This window comes from Chelon labrosus (genome assembly GCF_963514085.1).
Source record: "Chelon labrosus genome assembly, chromosome: 7".
Taxonomy (NCBI): Eukaryota; Metazoa; Chordata; class Actinopteri; order Mugiliformes; family Mugilidae; genus Chelon; species Chelon labrosus.
In genome coordinates, this window is record NC_140343.1 from 508,314 (window position 1) to 530,218 (window position 21,905).

Genomic DNA, 21,905 nt, shown 5'->3' on the forward strand with positions numbered 1-21,905 from the left:
TCAGGAGGAGGTCAGGAGGAGGACAGGAGGAGGACAGGAGGACAGGAGGAGGACAGGAGGACAGGAGGAGGACAGGAGGAGGACAGGAGAGGTCAGGAGGAGGACCTGCCCCCTGCAGGTTAAACTCTTTACTTTTCTTTCTTTCCTCACCTTCCTGCTGCTTCATCACTTCCTGGAGTCGTGTTGTGTTTTATTAAGGTTAAGTATTAACGTGGTCAGGACGGACTGATGCTCTTTGTCTCCTCTGATGTTTTTATTCAGAAACTCTCAGGAACCAGAAGTTAAAAGTTAAAAGTTAAAAGTTTCTCTTCTCTAATTTTTCTTCTAGAATAATTTTCCTCTGGTTCCTTCACTGGCTGCAGTTTAACACCAGTGGCCTCATCCATTCACATCGGTTACCACGGTGACACCATCTTAACGAAGGGGCCCCGGACACGCCCCCCCCAGATATCCCCCTTCAGCCGTAATGGAAGACCAATTAGAGGAGAGGATTAAGGCGCCCCACGTCCACACAGGAATTAGCATTAATCAAAGAGAGAGCGTCTCCACGGTGAATAGTGATGAGCTCCACACTCAGTGGGTCCTGATCAATACCACACCCACCAGACGGCCTCAGCCAATAGGAGCAGACCACCAGCAGGTAGGGCTGTGTGTGTGTGTGTGTGTGTGTGTGTGTGGTTGATCAATGAGGAACTTTTTTCTGAACTAATAATAAAAAAATAAAAACAAACAAAAAACTTCTAGAACAGAATAAAATCTAAAGCTTGTTAAGACCCCCGGCCACTTCATTAGGTACACTAGTGGACACATTCTAATGTAAACCCTCTCCTCACGTTTCCACTCGCTCTGAAGAAAAAACTGTTCATTGATTAATTAAAGGTTTATCAATTAATGTTTCTCTGGAAGTTTATTCTCAAATTAAATTAAATTATAATTTAGATAAACTTTATTCATCCACAAGGGAAATGACTTGGTCACAGTAACTTAGCTGCACATTAAAAAAAAAACACAGAAGTAAAATAACAATTAAATAAAATGAAATATAAATAAAATCAAACAAAATGGTAAAAGCAAAACTGTACAGAATTAACATATGAACAAATGTACAAGAAACAGAGACAGAAGAATCTGTATTCTCTCCACATTAATGATAATAGTGTCATTAACAGTAATAACATGGAGTCATGTTGTTGTGGAGGATGAATGACGTCCTGTTCACTGTGGGAGTGGGTCAGTCTGATGGAGAAAGAGATCCACTGTCCCTCTATAGTCTGGTGGAGTGGATCAGATGGACTGTCCATGATGGAGAGACGTTTGTCCAGTGTCCTCCTGTCCCTCACTGAGACAAACGTCTCCACCTCTCTGCCAACGACATGTCCAGCCTTTAGGATCAGTCTGTCTCCTTCTCATGTCCTTCTGCTCCAACAAACCACAGCAGAGACCAGAGACCAGAGACCAGAGACCTGGTGGAACGTCTCCAACAACCAGTTAATAAACATCTATAATGATCTATACTGTCCAAACACTCCCTGGCCACTTCATTAGGTACAGCAGTGACTCTGGTGTTCAGCTTTAGTTTCTACTAACTGAGAGAGATGTTGATTCTACTGTGTTTTCATTGTGTAGATCTATTGAACTGTAGCTGGTTCTAAAACATGGATCATCTCCTCAAATCAATCCAGTTTAACTCCATCCTCCACAATCATCATCAGGTCAACCACCACCTTTCTGACGCTGCTTCTACATCAACTGGTGTACCTAATGAAGTGGCCAGTGTACCTAATGAAGTGGCCAGTGTACCTAATGAAGTGGCCAGGTTGACGTTCAGACAGGAGGAGAGTTAAAACCTCTGGAGATCAGATTCACCGTCCTCCTACTAGAGTAACTTTACTTCAGTAATCTGATTACAGTGAGTTTGAGTTTGCTGATGAAGAGCTGCTGCTCCTCCTCCTCCTGCTCCTCCTCCTAACAGTGTCTGATCTTTAAATATGGTTTTATCTCCCAGTAGAGGAGACATTTACTCTGACAGGTCGACGTCTCCCTGAGGAAGAGGCATGACCTCCTCGTCCTCCTCCTCCTCTCCTTTAATCTCCTGTTGGTTCTCCTTCCTCCTTCATTGTCTCCTCCCCTCCCCATCTTTCATGATTAGACGTCTTAGTTCATGTCTGGTGCTGGTAATGATCAGTCTGGTGTGGATCAACAGAAAACTCTTTTATTTACAGCATCTTCAGGAATAAACAAACATCAGGACACATGAACGGATGAACCTTCAGTTTAACAGGAGCAACACGGACAAAGAGAGGCTGAAGCCTGGAGGATGAGTGGAGTCATGTGTTCATCGTCTGATTCCACCTGGAGACAAAGAGACAAAGAGACAAAGAGAGGTTCATTTACACAACACACACTCTGGTCCATGTTTGTCTCTAACTGGGACGTCCTGATCAGTAACAGGGTCCATTCATTCTGTCTAGGTCTGAAATAAACCAACACAAACACCAGAGGAAGAGGAGGAAGAGGAGGTTCATGGTCTCTGGTGGATCCCTGAGAGGACCAAGCTTCAGAAACCAGCCATCTAAAATCTGCAGGTTTCTGACTGGACTCTGGTTCAGGATCAGTTCTGGAGTTTAGTCTGATTCATTCTGAGCTAGGTCTGGACCAGGAAGTGACTCTGAGCCTCAGACCAGTCCAGCTGAAGCTCTCTGTTCTTCCTCGCCTGGTCTGGAGGGAAAGTCTTCAGTTGTCTTGTCCTTGGGAGGAAGTTCAGTTTGAACCTTGGCCACAGAGCAGTCGTCTCTGATATTTAACTTGTGCTCCTCAGGGAGGAGACTGAGACAGATGATTCATGTCGGAGCACGTTTTCATTTTTGTTTGACTCTGAGATGTGGAAGACAAACGGAGAGGACTGGACTTACGGTCTGGTGTTGGTTCACAGAGTCGGGTGAGGCTTCCTGTACGTCTGGTTGTTGATGGACAGACGGGTCAGACGGGCTCCGTAATAATCCACGATGTAGTTTGATCCGTCGGCCGGTCCCACGATCTGCACGGGTCACACGGGTTACACACGTTACACGGGTTACACATGTTACACGGGTTACACATGTTACACGGGTTACACACGTTACACATGTTACATGGGTTACACACGTTACACGGGTTACACACGTTACACACGTTACATGGGTTACACACGTTACACGGGTTACACAGAACATCCACTTTTAAACTTTTAAATCTTCCAGATTAAACATGGTCTACGTCTTAATTCAGTCTGATATAACCAGCCTCATAAAAATGACTCAAAACACATGAAACACAAACATTAGACTAAAATGAGCCAATATTACATATCAGAGGTGTTAAAATAAAACAAACAGAATAATGTAGACATGTCACAAATATCAAAATAAACATCAGTATAAATAATAATAATAAACCTCAGTCCCGAGTCTGAGTCTCTAGATGCTAATGGTGATGCTAACGGTGAAGCTAATGGTGATGCTAATGGTGATGCTAACGGTGAAGCTAATGGTGATGCTAACGGTGAAGCTAATGGTGATGCTAATGGTGATGCTAACGGTGAAGCTAATGGTGATGCTAACGGTGAAGCTAACGGTGAAGCTAATGGTGAAGCTAATGTTCAACAATGCTAATGGTGAAGCTAATGGTGAAGCTAATGGTGATGCTAATGGTGAAGCTAATGTTCAACAATGCTAATGGTGAAGCTAATGGTGATGCTAATGGTGAAGCTAATGGTGATGCTAATGGTGAAGCTAATGGTGAAGCTAATGGTGATGCTAATGGTGATGCTAATGATGATGCTAATGGTGAAGCTAATGGTGATGCTAATGGTGAAGCTAACGGTGAAGCTAACGGTGAAGCTAATGGTGAAGCTAACGGTGATGCTAATGGTGATGCTAATGGTGATGCTAATGGTGATGCTAACAGCTACCATGTTTCTGCTCATATCGACCTCTTGACTTTATTGATCCACGAGGGGAATAACTTGTTCACAGTAACTTAGTTGCACATAAAAATGAAATATAAGTAAAAATCTAGTAAAATAAAATAGTACAAGCAAAACAATGTACAGAATTAGCATATGAACAAATGTACAAGAAGTAGAGACTGAAGTAAATATAGATTATATCCACAGGAACAGAGGTGAGTCGTTGTCCAGCTGGACTGAGTCTGGTATGAATGACGTCTAAAACTAAACCAGGTAGACGTCCAGCAGCGCTCTGCTAACTCTGTTTACAGTGTTTATGCTAAGCTAAGCTAATCCACTGGTGTCTTTTGTTAATTCTGAGGTTTGTCCTGCAGGTCAGATTAAAGCTGGCGTCCTGGTCACCTGATCAGGTGTGTGACTCACCTGCATGGCGATCAGTATGAAGTCGATGAGCGTCCCGATTCCACAGAAACCAACGGTGCAGAACTTCAACAGGCCTGAGGGAGCGAGAGGAGGAAACGGTGAGGGTTTGATTTCATTCATCAAATAAATCAGACTTGGCTCAGCAGCGGCCGACCTGATCCAGATCAGACCAGGTGTTGAGGGGTCCAGGTGTTGAGGGGTCCAGCCGTCCTCCATCCTGTAACCCGCCTCCATTAAAGGACGTTAATCAGAACTCTCTTTGTTTCCTGAGCCGTGACAAACAGACGCTCTGGTTTAACCGTTAAAGGACAACACCACCTGTTTATGAGGTGGAGGACGGCTGCACTTCCTCTCATGGCCACTAGATGGTGCTGTGATTAAACTCTCCAGCATCTGGAGGAATTAAAAAACTATTAAATGATCATTGATGTGGTTTATTATCAGAGCTGAGTCCTCAGGTTTAAAATCATTGTGATGACAGAACAGCTACACATTTATAACACAGAGAAGAAGAACTGACAGAGGAGAGAGGGAGAGAAGAAGAAGAAGTGATAGAAACCAGATCTCCTGAGGAAGAAAATAAACAGTTTATAAAATACATTAGAAAAAATTAATGAAATATTACTGAAGGAGGAGAAAGAGAGGAGGAAGAGGAAGATAAGAAGAAGGAGGTGCTAAAGGAAGGAGGAGGGGGTAGAGAGGGAGAAGGAAGAGGAGAAGGAGGAAGAGGAGAAGGAGGCCGTAGAGGAAGAGGAGGAAAATGAAGCTGATGGGGAAGGAGGAGAGGAAAGAGGAGGGGTGGTGGAGTAAAAGAGGAGGAAGAGGATGAGGAGGAGCTGGATGTTTACCTAGAGCAGGATATCCCAGGTAGAAACGATCGGCTCCCAGCCAGCCCAGAAACAGAGACAACGCCACGGCCACTTTATAGGAATAACCGCTCCTACAGGAAACACACACACACACACACATATAATATAATATAATATATATAATATATAATATATAATATATATATAATATATAAACATATATAATATATAAACATATATATAATATATAAACATAGGACATAAGAGATCGTCTAATAATAGAAAACTGACACAACTAGAGCCGTTGGAAGAGGAGGAGAAAACAAGAAAGAGAAAAGGGAGGAAATATAGGGAGGAGAAGGTAAAGTAGAAGGAGGAGGTGACAGAAGGAGGAGGAGAGGAGGAATGGAGCAGCAGAAAGAGGAGAAAAGGGAGGAGGAGGAAGAGAGAACAAGAAGAGAAGAGGAGAAGGAGTTTATGAAAGAGGAGTAGAAGAAAAAGCAGGAGGTGGAGAAGGTGAAGCAGGAGAAGGAGGAGAAGAAACAAGAAGATGGGGACGGAGACGATAAAAGGAGGAGGAGAACGACAAAGAAAGGAGAAGGAAAGAAGACAGGAGGAGAAAGTGAAGGAGAAGAAGAAGGAGCTCCTGATAAAAACCTAAACTCCTCCACCAGACGACAAGTTCACATGACTCTGGATAGACATCCCTCTAATGATGGTACGATCCAGATCTGACTAATGATGGTACGATCCAGATCTGACTAATGATGGTACGATCCAGAGCTGTCTAATGATGGTACGATCCAGATCTGACTAATGATGGTACGATCCAGATCTGACTAATGATGGTACGATCCAGATCTCTGTAATGATGGTACGATCCAGATCTGTCTAATGTTGGTACGATCCAGATCTCTGTAATGATGGTACGATCCAGATCTGACTAATGATGGTACGATCCAGATCTCTGTAATGATGGTACGATCCAGATCTGTCTAATGATGGTACGATCCAGATCTCTGTAATGATGGTACGATCCAGATCTGTCTAATGATGGTACGATCCAGATCTCTGTAATGATGGTACGATCCAGATCTGTCTAATGATGGTACGATCCAGATCTCTGTAATGATGGTACGATCCAGATCTGTCTAATGATGGTACGATCCAGATCTGACTAATGATGGTACGATCCAGATCTCTGTAATGATGGTACGATCCAGATCTCTGTAATGATGGTACGATCCAGATCTGTCTAATGATGGTACGATCCAGATCTGTCTAATGATGGTACGATCCAGATCTGTCTAATGATGGTACGATCCAGATCTGACTAGTAGGCGCGTTCGACTTGATGCAGATCTGTCTGAGTCTGACTTGACGTGATGCATGCTGGGTTGTCATGCTCATAGATCTCGAATATGATTGGTTAAAATGAACTTGTTCTACCCAGCATGCATCACGTCAAGTCAGATCTGCTCAGATCTGCATGAAGTCGAACGCGCCTAATGATGGTACGATCCAGATCTGACTAATGATGGTACGATCCAGATCTGTCTAATGATGGTACGATCCAGATCTGACTTTTAGGCGCGTTCGACTTGTCTGCGCCTGTCTGAGTCTGACTTGCTTACGTCAGCGTGATCTTACGCCGACTGTAGGGGTGGAGCATAAAACGGCTGCAGACAAGTCGGACACGGTCAACTTCGTGTAAACAATGGCGGATCTCGCGGTGTTTGCATTCGTTGTTGCCGACGAAATAGAAGCTTTGGAGTTACCGGAATTTATACCCGTGTTACAACAAGCATGCTGTATGCAAAGGATTGTGAATAGCAGCAAATCTACTGAATAAGGATTAAGTAGCATAGTGCTTTGGTCTCCAATCTTGGTGAAAATGAACTGCTGATTAGGCTACTTATTTGAATATTTACTTTTACACCCAAAGTCGTTTAGCACCTGTAACTCAACCATGAAACGAATTCACAGAAATATTGAGATGGAGATTAAATGCCATTTGTTTTCATTTCTGGACAGACAGGTGTGAAGAAGAACCCCAAAAATCTACTAACCGTTAACAAGAATTGAACTACGGACGGCCGATCGCCAGACTGACGTGTTACCCACTAAACCAATTTAGGATGATACTGAAGAAGCAGTACTACGATATAAGTAAAGGATAATGGACGACACTTCTACAAATTGAATGCAAGCGTTCTAGATGGTAAAACGGCCCAACGTGAAGCCTTAGAACGTAAGAACGTAGAACTGCCTGATTCAGCTCTGCACACGCCCGGACTCGAACCAGCAGCACCTCGGATCGGGAGGCGAGCGTGCTGACAGTTGAGCCAATAGCCCAGGGCTAATTTTATTTTCGGATAGTCTAATGGAGTGAAGTCCATTATCCCGCTTATTCTACTGTTACCAACATGTTAAAAATGCCTTTTTACTGTTTAATGGAAGAAATGAACTCTGCATTGAACTGCAGTCAGATGTACAACGTTTTCAGTAGGCCAGCCTACCATTGTTGCAGAAATCACACATAAGAAGGTATCCCTTCCATTTCTGTTCATTTTCGCATATTCCAACATAACGAAGCGAGAAACGTCAAAATCGTCATGAGGAGATTCCTCCCAAACTGCCCAATCACGTCTTTGACCTGACGTCATGAGGGCGGGTTTCCGGTCGTGCAGTTCGTGGAGAGCAACTGCAAGATCTGACTGCAGGCGAAGACTCCCGCGATATTTTAAGGTCATGTGACATGGTGACGTAGTGTTAAGTCCCTCCCCGTCTGACTCAAGTCGGACAGGATTTCTAACCAGAATGCATTGCGTCCATCCCAGCATGCATTGCGTCCATCCCAGGATGCATCACGTCAAGTCAGACTCAAGGCGCGTTCGACTTCATGCAGATCTGTGCAGATCTGACTTGACGTGATGCATGCTGGGTTGTCATGCTCATAGATCTCGAATATGATTGGTTAAAATGAACTTGTTCTACCCAGCATGCATCACGTCAAGTCAGACTCAGACAGATCTGCATCAAGTCGAACGCGCCTACTAATGATGGTACGATCCAGATCTGTCTAATGATGGTACGATCCAGATCTGTCTAATGTTGGTACGATCCAGATCTCTGTAATGTTGGTACGATCCAGATCTGTCTAATGATGGTACGATCCAGATCTGTCTAATGTTGGTACGATCCAGATCTCTGTAATGTTGGTACGATCCAGATCTCTGTAATGATGGTACGATCCAGATCTCTGTAATAAACTCACACGTTCCTGCAGGAGATGGTTTTGTTGAATCCGACCTCGTCACCACTGAACCTGAACTCCGTCCCGTTGGAGAGACGACAGCTGATGTTTGGAGCCGGGAGACACTCCACTACAGAAACACACATGATTATTAAAACTTCATCCTTGACTTCTTTTATTTTCAGCTTGATCCTGTCAGACCCAGACCCAGACTCAGACCCAGACATAGACTCAGACCCAGACCCAGACTCAGACCCAGACATAGACCCAGACTCAGACCCAGACTCAGACCCAGACATAGACCCAGACTCAGACCCAGACCCAGACTCAGACTCAGACCCAGACCCAGACATAGACCCAGACCCAGACTCAGACATAGACATAGACCCAGACCCAGACTCAGACCCAGACCCAGACATAGACTCAGACCCAGACCCAGACTCAGACCCAGACCCAGACTCAGACCCAGACTCAGACTCAGACTCAGACCCAGACCCAGACTCAGACCCAGACATAGACCCAGACTCAGACCCAGACTCAGACCCAGACATAGACCCAGACTCAGACCCAGACCCAGACTCAGACTCAGACCCAGACCCAGACATAGACCCAGACCCAGACTCAGACATAGACCCAGACCCAGACCCAGACTCAGACTCAGACATAGACCCAGACTCAGACTCAGACATAGACCCAGACCCAGACCCAGACTCAGACCCAGACATAGACTCAGACCCAGACCCAGACTCAGACCCAGACCCAGACCCAGACTCAGACCCAGACCCAGACATAGACCCAGACCCAGACCCAGACCCAGACTCAGACCCAGACCCAGACATAGACCCAGACCCAGACTCAGACATAGACATAGACATAGACCCAGACCCAGACTCAGACCCAGACCCAGACTCAGACCCAGACTCAGACCCAGACCCAGACTCAGACTCAGACCCAGACTCAGACCCAGACCCAGACATAGACCCAGACCCAGACCCAGACTCAGACATAGACATAGACCCAGACCCAGACCCAGACTCAGACTCAGACCCAGACATAGACCCAGACCCAGACTCAGACATAGACATAGACATAGACCCAGACCCAGACATAGACTCAGACTCAGACTCAGACTCAGACCCAGACCCAGACCCAGACTCAGACTCAGACCCAGACATAGACTCAGACCCAGACTCAGACCCAGACCCAGACCCAGACCCAGACTCAGACTCAGACTCAGACCCAGACCCAGACATAGACCCAGACCCAGACCCAGACTCAGACTCAGACATAGACATAGACCCAGACCCAGACTCAGACTCAGACCCAGACATAGACCCAGACCCAGACTCAGACATAGACATAGACATAGACATAGACCCAGACCCAGACTCAGACTCAGACATAGACCCAGACCCAGACCCAGACTCAGACTCAGACCCAGACCCAGACTCAGACTCAGACTCAGACCCAGACATAGACTCAGACCCAGACCCAGACTCAGACCCAGACCCAGACCCAGACTCAGACCCAGACCCAGACTCAGACCCAGACCCAGACATAGACCCAGACATAGACTCAGACCCAGACCCAGACTCAGACCCAGACCCAGACTCAGACTCAGACCCAGACATAGACTCAGACCCAGACCCAGACCCAGACATAGACTCAGACCCAGACCCAGACCCAGACTCAGACCCAGACTCAGACTCAGACTCAGACCCAGACCCAGACTCAGACCCAGACTCAGACCCAGACCCAGACATAGACCCAGACTCAGACCCAGACCCAGACTCAGACATAGACCCAGACCCAGACCCAGACTCAGACCCAGACATAGACTCAGACCCAGACTCAGACTCAGACTCAGACCCAGACCCAGACTCAGACCCAGACATAGACCCAGACCCAGACCCAGACATAGACCCAGACATAGACCCAGACCCAGACTCAGACCCAGACCCAGACATAGACCCAGACCCAGACCCAGACATAGACTCAGACTCAGACCCAGACCCAGACCCAGACATAGACCCAGACTCAGACCCAGACATAGACCCAGACCCAGACATAGACCCAGACCCAGACTCAGACTCAGACCCAGACTCAGACATAGACATAGACCCAGACATAGACCCAGACCCAGACTCAGACCCAGACATAGACCCAGACCCAGACTCAGACCCAGACATAGACTCAGACCCAGACTCAGACCCAGACTCAGACCCAGACCCAGACTCAGACATAGACCCAGACATAGACCCAGACATAGACCCAGACTCAGACTCAGACTCAGACCCAGACTCAGACCCAGACCCAGACATAGACCCAGACTCAGACCCAGACATAGACCCAGACCCAGACCCAGACTCAGACATAGACATAGACATAGACATAGACATAGACCCAGACCCAGACATAGACCCAGACCCAGACCCAGACTCAGACTCAGACATAGACATAGACCCAGACCCAGACCCAGACTCAGACATAGACCCAGACATAGACCCAGACCCAGACCCAGACTCAGACTCAGACATAGACCCAGACTCAGACTCAGACATAGACCCAGACCCAGACTCAGACTCAGACATAGACCCAGACCCAGACTCAGACTCAGACATAGACCCAGACTCAGACTCAGACTCAGACATAGACCCAGACCCAGACCCAGACTCAGACCCAGACATAGACCCAGACCCAGACTCAGACCCAGACATAGACTCAGACCCAGACTCAGACCCAGACCCAGACCCAGACTCAGACTCAGACTCAGACCCAGACCCAGACATAGACCCAGACCCAGACCCAGACCCAGACATAGACCCAGACCCAGACCCAGACATAGACTCAGACCCAGACTCAGACCCAGACTCAGACTCAGACCCAGACTCAGACTCACCGAACGCCATCGTGTCCCTGCAGTTCTCCGGCTCCTGGGTGGATTCATCGATCTTTGGATCTCGACACAGATACATGAGCAGAGTGAAGGAGGCCACACGTTTCTGTCAGAGAATCTAAATAACGGCCACTTCATTAGGTACACTGGCCACTTCATTAGGTACACTGGCCACTTCATTAGGTACACTGGCCACTTCATTAGGTACACTGGCCACTTCATTAGGTACACCAGTTGACGTAGAAGCAGCGTCAGAAAGGTGGTGGTTGACCTGATGATGATTGTGGAGGATGGAGTTAAACTGGATTGATTTGAGGAGATGATCCATGTTTTAGAACCAGCTGCAGTTCAATAGATCTACACAATGAAAACACAGTAGAATCAACATCTCTCTGTTAGTAGAAACTAAAGCTGAACACCAGAGTCACTGCTGTACCTAATGAAGTGGCCAGTGCCTTTCTGTTGAGTTTCTAGCCTCCAGCTGGTTGTCTTCATCTCAGGAGAACTGTCAGACTGGGACCAACAGTTCTCTGCATCTGTTTCCTCTGATCATTCACAGATTGATTTTAGAGCATCAAGGGTCAAATAAGAGGAAGAAATGATCAGTTCTCTGCTTTTATTGTGAAAAACCAAACACCTGAAGAGCTTCCTGTCCCAGATCTTCACCTGCCAACAGGTAGCTCCTCCTGAGTCTGACCATGTCTGACAGACTGATTCAACCTGAACCAGGTGGTGAATCGTCTCACTGCTGTACCTAATGAAGTGGCCACTGTTCCACAGCTGCTCTGAAATCAAATCAAAATAAATGATCAACTTGTAATTAGAGCTGCAGCTCATTAGGATTCACTGACCGTTAACTGTCGGTTAGAAACACTGAAGCTAATCTGTTCTTATAAATTAATTATTAGCTGCAGTCCTGCTCGTTAAAACAATAAATACTTCCGTGTTCTCTGTGGTTTATAACACAATAACATTATAGTTAAAACCAGAGTAACGCTGCATACCTACAGTATTTAGTTAGTACAGTATTTTACTGTTTATTACCCTGTCGTTACATTAAGCTAAGCTAACGTTAGCCTCGGCTAGCCGCCATATTTAGCTCAGTTACGTTCCCGTAAAGAGACCAAACATGAATTAAAGGATATTGTCCGAGTCTCAGGTTTTCGCAGCTGCCCGCGTCTTCGCTCAGAACGAACTTTAAATGGGAGTAAAGGCAGTAAAACAAGAGGCTCCATATCCCGGAGCGTAAAGAAGCTAGCCGTCTCCAGGAGGACGCCATGTTGCTGCGTCACGTGACGGGGCGTTGCCTTCAGGGTTGTGGTAATCCAGACGACTATGACAAACGATAAGAGAAATGTTTTAAGAACTAAATACGTTAAAAGTGACTCCGTTTGTGTTATTTGTTTTTATTATTAATGGTTTTATTTGATCCGACGTTTTATAAATTATCTTTATAATAACATCAGTTATAAAATACTTTTGTGAATCTTTTAGTTTTCTTTAACTTGTTCACTAACGGATGTGAAACCAGATGTATAATATTTATTTCTTTAGTGTGATATTATATTTTGTGTTTGACATTTGTACAAGACTTAACTGCATCAGTTATTTACAATAATGGACAATAATTCCCCAAAAACAAATATAAAAGTACAAGTATTTTTAAAGTTAAGTTTGATAGAGTTGTACCCAGAATGTATTACTTATTAAAAAAGGAATAGTTTTATCATTTAGTTTAGTTTTTAAGCTCATGCAAAAGTTTCTCTATGTTCTTTATTTATAACCAAAAATATGAAGTATTATAGTATTTAGTTTTTATAAGTGGATCTTTCTAAACAGATTAATTTCTAAATGTTAATAAACAGATGCTAAAATTAGATTATTTTGTTTTTAATGTACATTTGGTGCAATGCAAATCTTTAAAAGTTACTTTGTTCTTAGTGAACAGAAACACAGCGGAGCTAAATAAAACGACTTAGGTTAAATAATATAACTAAATTATAACATTACAAAGATCTGATGATTAAAATATTCAGGGCAGGGGTGGTTGATATTTCCGACAGCCCGCGAAGGCAGCATTAAAGCGACACTTGTGCCAATCTGGATCGACTTTGTGTGAGTTTTAAAACCAGTTTAAATCCAGTTTAAACCTTTTAAATGTGATTATTTTCACGAGAACCTCTGCTGCTTCACCTTCTGAGTGATTCTCCGTCTGAGTTTTAATGAGACGAGTTATTTCTAGTCGCTTTCGGACCAGCTAAGTTAGCATGCTAGCGGCTAGCCGAGTGCTAGTCGTGTAAAGTTATCAGCTGATGGAGGAGAAACTCCCGTAAAGTTGTTTAAATCCGTGTCTCGGTGAAGCTGCGAGGTTTAAAGACTCAGAGGAGCTGATCTGGAGGTTTTATCGGAGTTAATGAGGTTTGTGTTGGAGAGTTTCTGGATTTATCCTCCGTGTTTAAAGCCTGACGCACCTGTCGCAGATGAACCTGTCGCTGGTTTTAATGTTTTAAACTCTCACGTGTTTAAATCAGGTGTGTAGAATAAAACCAGACAGAGTTTAATGGTTATTTATTGTTTATTTACTGGTTTAAAGACAGTATCGTTCTCTCGACCCCTCCCTCTGAGAGAACAGTTTCACTTCCTGGTTTCTCAGGTGTGTGTACAGGTGAGAGGAGGACTGAGGCCTTCAGGGACACACTCAGAGCTCAGTCAGAAACATCTGTACTGCAGCTGATCACTAACAACCAGAGTAATGCACTAGGTGGGCTGTTGGCAGTTACCGTGGTGACTCATGGATCTGATCATGTTGACAAACACTCCTCCTCCTCCTCCTCCTCTTCCTCCTCCTCTTCCTCCTCTTCCTCCTCCTCCTCCTCTTCCTCCTCTCTGTGACGTTTAATAAAATAACCTGTTGATCTTTGTTCAGGTGGATCCAGGACGTTGGACTGAGAGACGACCATGTTAGAAAATGTCCCCTCAGGTAAAGTCAGATAATTATTAACTAGTCTAGTTTACACTGGAGAGAGCTGCTGGTCGTCTCCATGGAGACAATCAGGTGGTAGCTGCGGGTCGTCTCCATGGAGACAATCAGGTGGTAGCTGTGGGTCGTCTCCATGGAGACAATCAGGTGGTAGCCGCGGGTCGTCTCCATGGAGACAATCAGGTGGTAGCCGCTGGTCGTCTCCATGGAGACAATCAGGTGGTAGCTGCGGGTCGTCTCCATGGAGACAATCAGGTGGTAGCCGCGGGTCGTCTCCATGGAGACAATCAGGTGGTAGCCGCTGGTCGTCTCCATGGAGACAATCAGGTGGTAGCCGCGGGTCGTCTCCATGGAGACAATCAGGTGGTAGCTGCGGGTCGTCTCCATGGAGACCACTAATAACCATCTAATAACTGATCCATTCTTGCTGACCATGTTTCCTCCTCTTCCTCATCTCCTCCTACTCCTTCTTCTCCTCCTATTGCTTCATCTTCTCCTCCTTCTCCTCCTCGTCATTTGCCTGTCCATTTCTTCTTCTTCTTCTGCTGCTGTCCTGTTTCCAGTAGATGTGATGCTCCTCATCATCAGTAAACAGTCATTGATGTTGAGATGTAAACGCATGTGTCTGACTCTGTCTCCATGGAAACAGTCAACCTCTGATCACTCCAGCTGATCATGTTGGAGACGTGTTGATCATGTGACTGTCCGTCCTCAGTGTCCTCAGCAGAGCGTCAGCAGGTCCTGGGAGCTCTGGAGCGTCTCCAGTCCAAACTGGTCCAGAGGGAGGAGTGGACCCACAGCGACACTCTGGGGAACCTGAGGGAGGCGCTGCAGAGTCCTCTGTTCGGCCACATCCTGACACTGCAGCACTCCATCAAGCAGCTCCGCCTCCAGGTAAGAACACCTGAGCAGCACCACCTGAGCCACCGCTTTAAGGAGGAGGAGGAGGAGGAGGAGGAGGAAGCCGTGAACACGTCCTCTAACTGGTGTCAGGAGGCAGCGCTCCACCACCTTCAGATAGGTCAGTGTTGACAGGTGAAGCTCCGCCTCCAGGTGAGACACAGAGCTCCTTATTAGAGCTGATGGTCGTTTCCATGGAGACCAGTGATAACCAGGTGTAGAGGGCTGCTGTAAACATTTAAAAGCTGATGGATGGAAGAAATCTGTTCTCTCCTCACTCTGCTGCTTCTACTCCTTCATCTCCTCTTTGTCTTTCTCCTCTTCCTCATCCTCCTCATCCTCCTCATCCTCCTCCCCTTCTCCTCATCCTCTTTCTCTACCTCCTCCTCCTCTCCCTCCTCCTCCTCTTCTTCCTCATCCTCCTCCTCCTCCTCCTCCCCTTCCTCCTCTTCCCCTTCCTCCTCCTCTTCTCCCTCCTCCTCTCCCTCCTCCTCCTCTTCTTCCTCATCCTCCTCCCCTTCCTCCTCTCCCTCCTCCTCCTCTTCTTCCTCATCCTCCTCCCCTTCCTCCTCTCCCTCCTCCTCCTCTTCTTCCTCATCCTCCTCCCCTTCCTCCTCTCCCTCCTCCTCCTCTTCTCCCTCCTCCTCCCCTTCCTCCTCTCCCTCCTCCTCCTCATCCTCCTCTCCTTCCTCCTATCCCTCATCCTCCTCCCCTTCTCCTCATCCTCTTTCTCTACCTCCTCCTCCTCTCCCTCCTCCTCCTCTCCCTCCTCCTCCTCTTCTTCCTCATCCTCCTCCCCTTCCTCCTCCCCTTCCTCCTCTCCCTCCTCCTCCTCTTCTTCCTCATCCTCCTCCCCTTCCTCCTCTCCCTCCTCCTCCTCTTCTTCCTCATCCTCCTCCCCTTCCTCCTCTCCCTCCTCCTCCTCTTCTCCCTCCTCCTCCCCTTCCTCCTCTCCCTCCTCCTCCTCATCCTCCTCTCCTTCCTCCTATCCCTCATCCTCCTCCCCTTCTCCTCATCCTCTTTCTCTACCTCCTCCTCCTCTCCCTCCTCCTCCTCTTCTTCCTCATCCTCCTCCCCTTCCTCCTCCCCTTCCTCCTCTCCCTCCTCCTCCTCTTCTTCCTCATCCTCCTCCCCTTCCTCCTCTCCCTCCTCCTCCTCTTCTTCCTCATCCTCCTCCCCTTCCTCCTCTCCCTCCTCCTCCTCTTCTCCCTCCTCCTCCCCTTCCTCCTCTCCCTCCTCCTCCTCCTCTCCCTCCTCCTCCTCCCCTTCCTCAGTTCTGTGGCGTCTCCTTTAACTCCTCTAAATTAAATCTAAACTCTTTAAAGTCGTGTCAGGATGCTGCGCTCCATCATAACACCTTCAGATGTGACAGGTGTGGCTCCGCCCCCCTGCCCCCGTCCCAGGTGTGGACAGCCGATCGTGTTGTCCCGTCATGGACTCCCCTCTGCGCCTCCATCAGTATTCCTGCGGCGCTCGCTCTGACGTGGAGCCTCCACAATAAACATCCAGCAGCCAAATTAAGATAATGGCAATAACCCAGCTTCATATTCTAAGTGCTGCGAAGGTCAGAGTCAGTGAAGGCGTCGTATGAAGCAGGAACTCTCTTATTCTTTATTTATTTCCTGTCCCCCCCGCCCCTCCCTCCCCCGGCGCTCTGCGGATCTATCAAGCTTTAATATCTGGTGTCTTGGTTTGAGTAACGGCCTTGTCGGGGAGGTATTGATGAAATGGCTCAGGATCCTGCTCCGTCAGCTCGGCCTAAATAAGCCGCAGACTGATAAGTTTCCACAATGTGAGAGTAAAGGTCGTTAATACATTACCTGTTCACACACAGACGCTGCAGAGGAATCTATTGATTTTCTTTTTATTTTCTCCTCCCCACTTACCCCTCGGCCTCGACGCTTCATTTTTTTTTACCTCCATGTCTTTTTTTCTTTTTGTCTAAAGGCGTCCTTGCGTATAAGGACGCCTCCCTCTCCTCCGTGGTTCTGTCCATCCATCCGTCGCTCTCTCTCTCTCTCTGCGTCATAGAGGTCAGAAATAAGATCTAAAAACAAGGTTTACTTCTCCAGTTAAAGACAGGAACTTGTTTACTGGCCCAGACTCCAGACCAGCGTGGAGAACGAGAACTAGAAGAAGAATTAGAATAAAACTTAAACTAGAAAGAAAGAAGAGGAACTTGTTAAAGTTTAAAACCACTTTTATTCTGTTTATATTTAATCTATAGTTGATATAAATGATGAATGAATGAATCCGGTCTCTGTTCCTTCTGTCAAACTGTGTTTCACTTCATGAGTTTCTGTCGACATGAAGGAACATTTAGACGTTTGTAAAATAATGTTTTCTCCTCCTCCTCCTCCTGCTCTTCCTCCTGCTCCTCCTCCTCCTCCTGCTCCTCCTCCTCCTCCTCTAGCTGGACACCATGCCTCCTGGCTCCTCCGCTGACTTCAGTTTCTCCAGGAAGGGTCAGCTGATCATGAGCGCCGTCGATCCGGCCCCTCCCACTCTGTCTCCCTCCTCCTCCGTCCTGACCAATGGTTCGCTTCCCTCCGTCCATCAGACTCCGCCTCCACCTCAGTCTGACCTCCTGCAAAACTGGATCCTGGCCGCCGCCAAGGTGGGTGGAGCCAGGACGCACACGGAGACGAGCTCTGTATCCACGGCAACACATGCTGTGTGTGTTAATGCGTACATGTTTGTGTGCAGGGTCGACACACGGAGCTGGTCCGGCTGACCCGTCCTCTCTCCGGCGGTCTGGGCTTCAGCGTGGTCGGTCTGAATCCTGGAGGAAGCATCAGCCGCGGCGTCTTCGTCAAACACATCCAGCCTGGAGGCGTCGCACACAGGTTCGCCATCAAACACGCCGCTTTAGACCAGAGGACGCCATGACGGCTCCTCAAAGCATGGGGCGCTCCCCCTGGTGGCTGGCTGCAGTATAGGTCATAGGCCCCGCCCCCTCAGCTGCTAGCTGCCAGCTGCTAGCTGCAACTAAATCTAAATGAAAATAAAACTGATTTTAAGTGTCTTCGATCATTTTTTAATTCTGTATGAGGGTTTTCTTTTGAACTCTTACTTTTCGAGGTGTTTACATCTATAAGAACTGACCGGCCAGTTTATTAGGTACACCGTCTTCTAGCGTCTACAGGCTGCTCTGTGACTGATCAGATATTGGTAAACAGGTGTACCTAATGAACTGGCCAGGGCCCTTTCCCAACGTGAACTGTGGTGTCATGGTCTTCGTCCTCCCTCGGACACTGTCTCTTCTGCAGGGACGGACGTCTCCAGGAGCGGGACCAGATCCTGGTGATCAACGGCAGCCCTCTGGAGCCGGGGATCAGCCAGCAGCAGGCGCTGGGCCTCCTGCAGCAGCCTGGGGAGACGGTGGAGCTGGTGGTGGCCAGGGACCGGGCCCCGGACCGGGCCCCGGACCAGACGTCAGCGCCCACCACCATCGACACGGTCAGAAAACACTTTAAAGATTTATCTGGTTCACTGACTGACTGACGGTAGAACCATACGACAGGACGTGTGGTGGTTTTTACTAATGTCTGTAAAAGCTTTAGTCAAAATAAAACATAACATTACCCACAATCCTCTCTGCTCCACTCTGCCATGCTGGGTGTCATTAGAAACTAGAGAAGCTACGCCATCCATTGATACCAAGCATCACATAGCTGGAGCTAACAGCTAACCTCAGCTAACAGCTAACCTCAGCTAACAGCTAACCTCAGCTAACCTTCTGTGGTCCTTTAGACTCTATCCACATGTCAGGTGAGTCCTAGACCGACAGGTGTCTGATCATGTGACTGTGTTTAGTTTTTTAAAGGTCAGGGTCCTTTAACGTCACGGTCTGATATTGTTTCCTCAGCTTTAGGACGACCGTAAATCAGCCGTTAACTCTTTGTCCCGCTGCATGCTGGGATCATTTCACTAGAGAGACGGCAGCTTTAAAATCTGTTTGACTCTGATATTTGTCTTTATGAGAAACTTTAAAGCTACGAGTTTGAGTCCAGTACGGACCAGGTCTGACCCTCAGCTAACCCAGCCGGGCTGGGCCGAGCCGGGCTGGGCCGAGCCGGGCTGGACCGAGCCGGGCTGGACTGAGCCGGGCTGGACCGAGCCGGGCTGGACTGAGCCGGGCTGGCAGAGCTGGGCTGGACCGAGCCGGGCTGGCAGAGCTGTGTCTTGGTGGCGAGGGCTCCATTAAACTCGACCTGGACAGAAACGGGACATGAATAAAACAAGAGTCTGGTATTCAGGACGTGGCCTCGGGCCAGAACCAAACAAGAGGGTCAGTGTAACTCTGAGAGATAATGAGCCGACGACAGAACGGGTCAGAACATTTACAGCTGATCCTCACATCAACACCATTAACAGGATCCACTCATGATCACCTCCAATAACTCTCTGAACAATGACTGATCAGACCTGTCCCCATGTGGACTGAATAAATACGTTTACATCTAAACATCGGTCACTGATGAAGACGGTCAACTCTACTGGAAACAGAACAGGAGGAGGAGGAGGAGGAGGAGGAGGAGGCGCAGTGAATCTGAGCTTCAGTCTCTCATTGTTTGCTTCATCCTGTTTATTGGTTATGACCCAAAACATTTGAATCCATATTTAACCTCAGAACCAAATGTTGAACTCTTTCAACGTTAACTTCTTCCTGTCCTGCTGTCAGCTGATCATGTCGTCTGTTTCAGGATCAGTGGGGTCACGTTGAAGAGATCGATCTACTCAACGATGGATCTGGTCTGGGCTTCGGCATCGTGGGCGGGAAAACAACTGGAGTGGTGGTCAGGACGCTGATCCCCAACAGTGTGGCCGACAAGGTGACGAGACCTAGCTTATTAGCTCCCTAGCTTCCTAGCTAACAGTCGCTGTTCCTAGCTTCCCAGCTAACAGTAGCTGTTCCAAGCTTCCCAGCTAACAGTAGCTGTTCCTAGCCTCCCAGCTAACAGTAGCTGTTCCTAGCCTCCCAGCAAAGTGTAGCTGTTTCTAGCCTCCCAGCTAACAGTCGCTGTTCCTAGCCTCCTAGCTAACAGTCGCTGTTCCTAGCCTCCTAGCTAACAGTAGCTGTTCCTAGCCTCCTAGCTAACAGTCGCTGTTCCTAGCCTCCTAGCTAACAGTAGCTGTTCCTAGCCTCCCAGCTAACAGTCGCTGTTCCTAGCCTCCCAGCTGACAGTCGCTGTTCCTAGCTTCCTAGCTGACAGTAGCTGTTCCTAGCTTCCTAGCTGACAGTAGCTGTTCCTAGCCTCCCAGCAAAGTGTAGCTGTTCCTAGCCTCCCAGCTAACAGTCGCTGTTCCTAGCCGCCTAGCTAACAGTCGCTGTTCCTAGCCTCCCAGCTAACAGTCGCTGTTCCTAGCCTCCCAGCTAACAGTCGCTGTTCCTAGCCTCCCAGCTAACAGTCGCTGTTCCTAGCTTCCTAGCTGACAGTAGCTGTTCCTAGCTTCCTAGGTAACAGTAGCTGTTCCAAGCTTCCCAGCTAACAGTAGCTGTTCCTAGCTTCCCAGCTAACAGTAGCTGTTCCAAGCTTCCCAGCTAACAGTAGCTGTTCCTAGCCTCCCAGCTAACAGTAGCTGTTCCTAGCCTCCCAGCAAAGTGTAGCTGTTTCTAGCCTCCCAGCTAACAGTCGCTGTTCCTAGCCTCCTAGCTAACAGTCGCTGTTCCTAGCCTCCTAGCTAACAGTAGCTGTTCCTAGCCTCCTAGCTAACAGTCGCTGTTCCTAGCCTCCTAGCTAACAGTAGCTGTTCCTAGCCTCCCAGCTAACAGTCGCTGTTCCTAGCCTCCCAGCTGACAGTCGCTGTTCCTAGCTTCCTAGCTGACAGTAGCTGTTCCTAGCTTCCTAGCTGACAGTAGCTGTTCCTAGCCTCCCAGCAAAGTGTAGCTGTTCCTAGCCTCCCAGCTAACAGTCGCTGTTCCTAGCCGCCTAGCTAACAGTCGCTGTTCCTAGCCTCCCAGCTAACAGTCGCTGTTCCTAGCCTCCCAGCTAACAGTCGCTGTTCCTAGCCTCCCAGCTAACAGTCGCTGTTCCTAGCTTCCTAGCTGACAGTAGCTGTTCCTAGCTTCCTAGGTAACAGTAGCTGTTCCAAGCTTCCCAGCTAACAGTAGCTGTTCCTAGCCTCCCAGCTAACAGTTGCTGTTCCTAGCTTCCTAGCTGACAGTAGCTGTTCCTAGCCTCCCAGCAAAGTGTAGCTGTTCCTAGCCTCCCAGCTAACAGTCGCTGTTCCTAGCCTCCTAGCTAACAGTAGCTGTTCCTAGCCTCCTAGCTAACAGTAGCTGTTCCTAGCCTCCCAGCTAACAGTCGCTGTTCCTAGCCTCCCAGCTAACAGTCGCTGTTCCTAGCTTCCTAGCTTACAGTAGCTGTTCCTAGCTGACAGTAGCTGTTCCTAGCCTCCCAGCAAAGTGTAGCTGTTCCTAGCCTCCCAGCTAACAGTAGCTGTTCCTAGCCTCCTAGCTAACAGTAGTTGTTCCTATCTACCCAGATAACAGTAGCTGTTCCTAGCCTCCCAGCTAACAGTAGCTGTTCCTAGCTTCCTAGCTAACAGTAGCTGTTCCTAGCTTCCCAGCTAACAGTAGCTGTTCCTAGCCTCCTAGCTGACAGTAGCTGTTCCTAGCCTCCTAGCTAACAGTAGCTGTTCCTAGCTTCCTAGCTGACAGTAGCTGTTCCTAGCCTCCCAGCTAACAGTAG

At 47.9% G+C, this 21,905-nt stretch overlaps 2 protein-coding genes across 5 annotated transcripts in view; one reads left to right on the forward strand and one right to left on the reverse strand.

The window, feature by feature from the left end:
* Positions 1–2,192: 2,192 nt before the first annotated feature.
* On the reverse strand, positions 2,193–12,640 carry tm2d1 (TM2 domain containing 1). Its single transcript, XM_084549159.1, has 7 exons — positions 12,476–12,640; positions 11,334–11,407; positions 8,456–8,564; positions 5,218–5,309; positions 4,370–4,443; positions 2,913–3,037; positions 2,193–2,352 (listed from the first exon to the last, which is right to left on the reverse strand). Exons 1-6 carry the CDS (start codon positions 12,607–12,609, stop codon positions 2,927–2,929), a joined length of 594 nt encoding a protein of 197 aa, XP_084405285.1. The 5' UTR covers positions 12,610–12,640; the 3' UTR covers positions 2,193–2,352; positions 2,913–2,926.
* A 752-nt stretch (positions 12,641–13,392) lies between these two features.
* The window catches only part of patj (PATJ crumbs cell polarity complex component), an 80,814-nt gene continuing 72,301 nt past the window's right edge, over positions 13,393–21,905 (forward strand). For 2 of the 4 annotated variants that reach the window (XM_084548223.1, XM_084548225.1), the window contains exons 1-7: positions 13,393–13,445; positions 14,257–14,310; positions 15,026–15,204; positions 17,624–17,827; positions 17,917–18,056; positions 18,480–18,669; positions 19,917–20,045. In XM_084548223.1, the coding sequence (XP_084404349.1) occupies positions 14,289–14,310; positions 15,026–15,204; positions 17,624–17,827; positions 17,917–18,056; positions 18,480–18,669; positions 19,917–20,045 (864 nt within the window). In that variant the 5' untranslated portion in view covers positions 13,393–13,445; positions 14,257–14,288. Of the gene's footprint in view, positions 13,446–13,625; positions 13,749–14,256; positions 14,311–15,025; positions 15,205–15,281; positions 15,332–17,623; positions 17,828–17,916; positions 18,057–18,479; positions 18,670–19,916; positions 20,046–21,905 lie in introns of those variants that run through there. The other 2 variants (XM_084548224.1, XM_084548226.1) reach the window with 2 other exon arrangements.

Coding starts and splice junctions, on each gene's coding strand:
- tm2d1 (XM_084549159.1), bottom strand. CDS start 12,609: ATGGCGTCCTCCTGGAGACGGCTAGCTTCTTTACGCTCCGGGATATGG. Junction 5,310..8,455: donor ACCATCTCCTGCAGGAACGT/GTGAGTTTATTA, acceptor TGTTTCCTGTAG/GAGCGGTTATTCCTATAAAG. Junction 3,038..4,369: donor TCATACTGATCGCCATGCAG/GTGAGTCACACA, acceptor TGACCCGTGCAG/ATCGTGGGACCGGCCGACGG.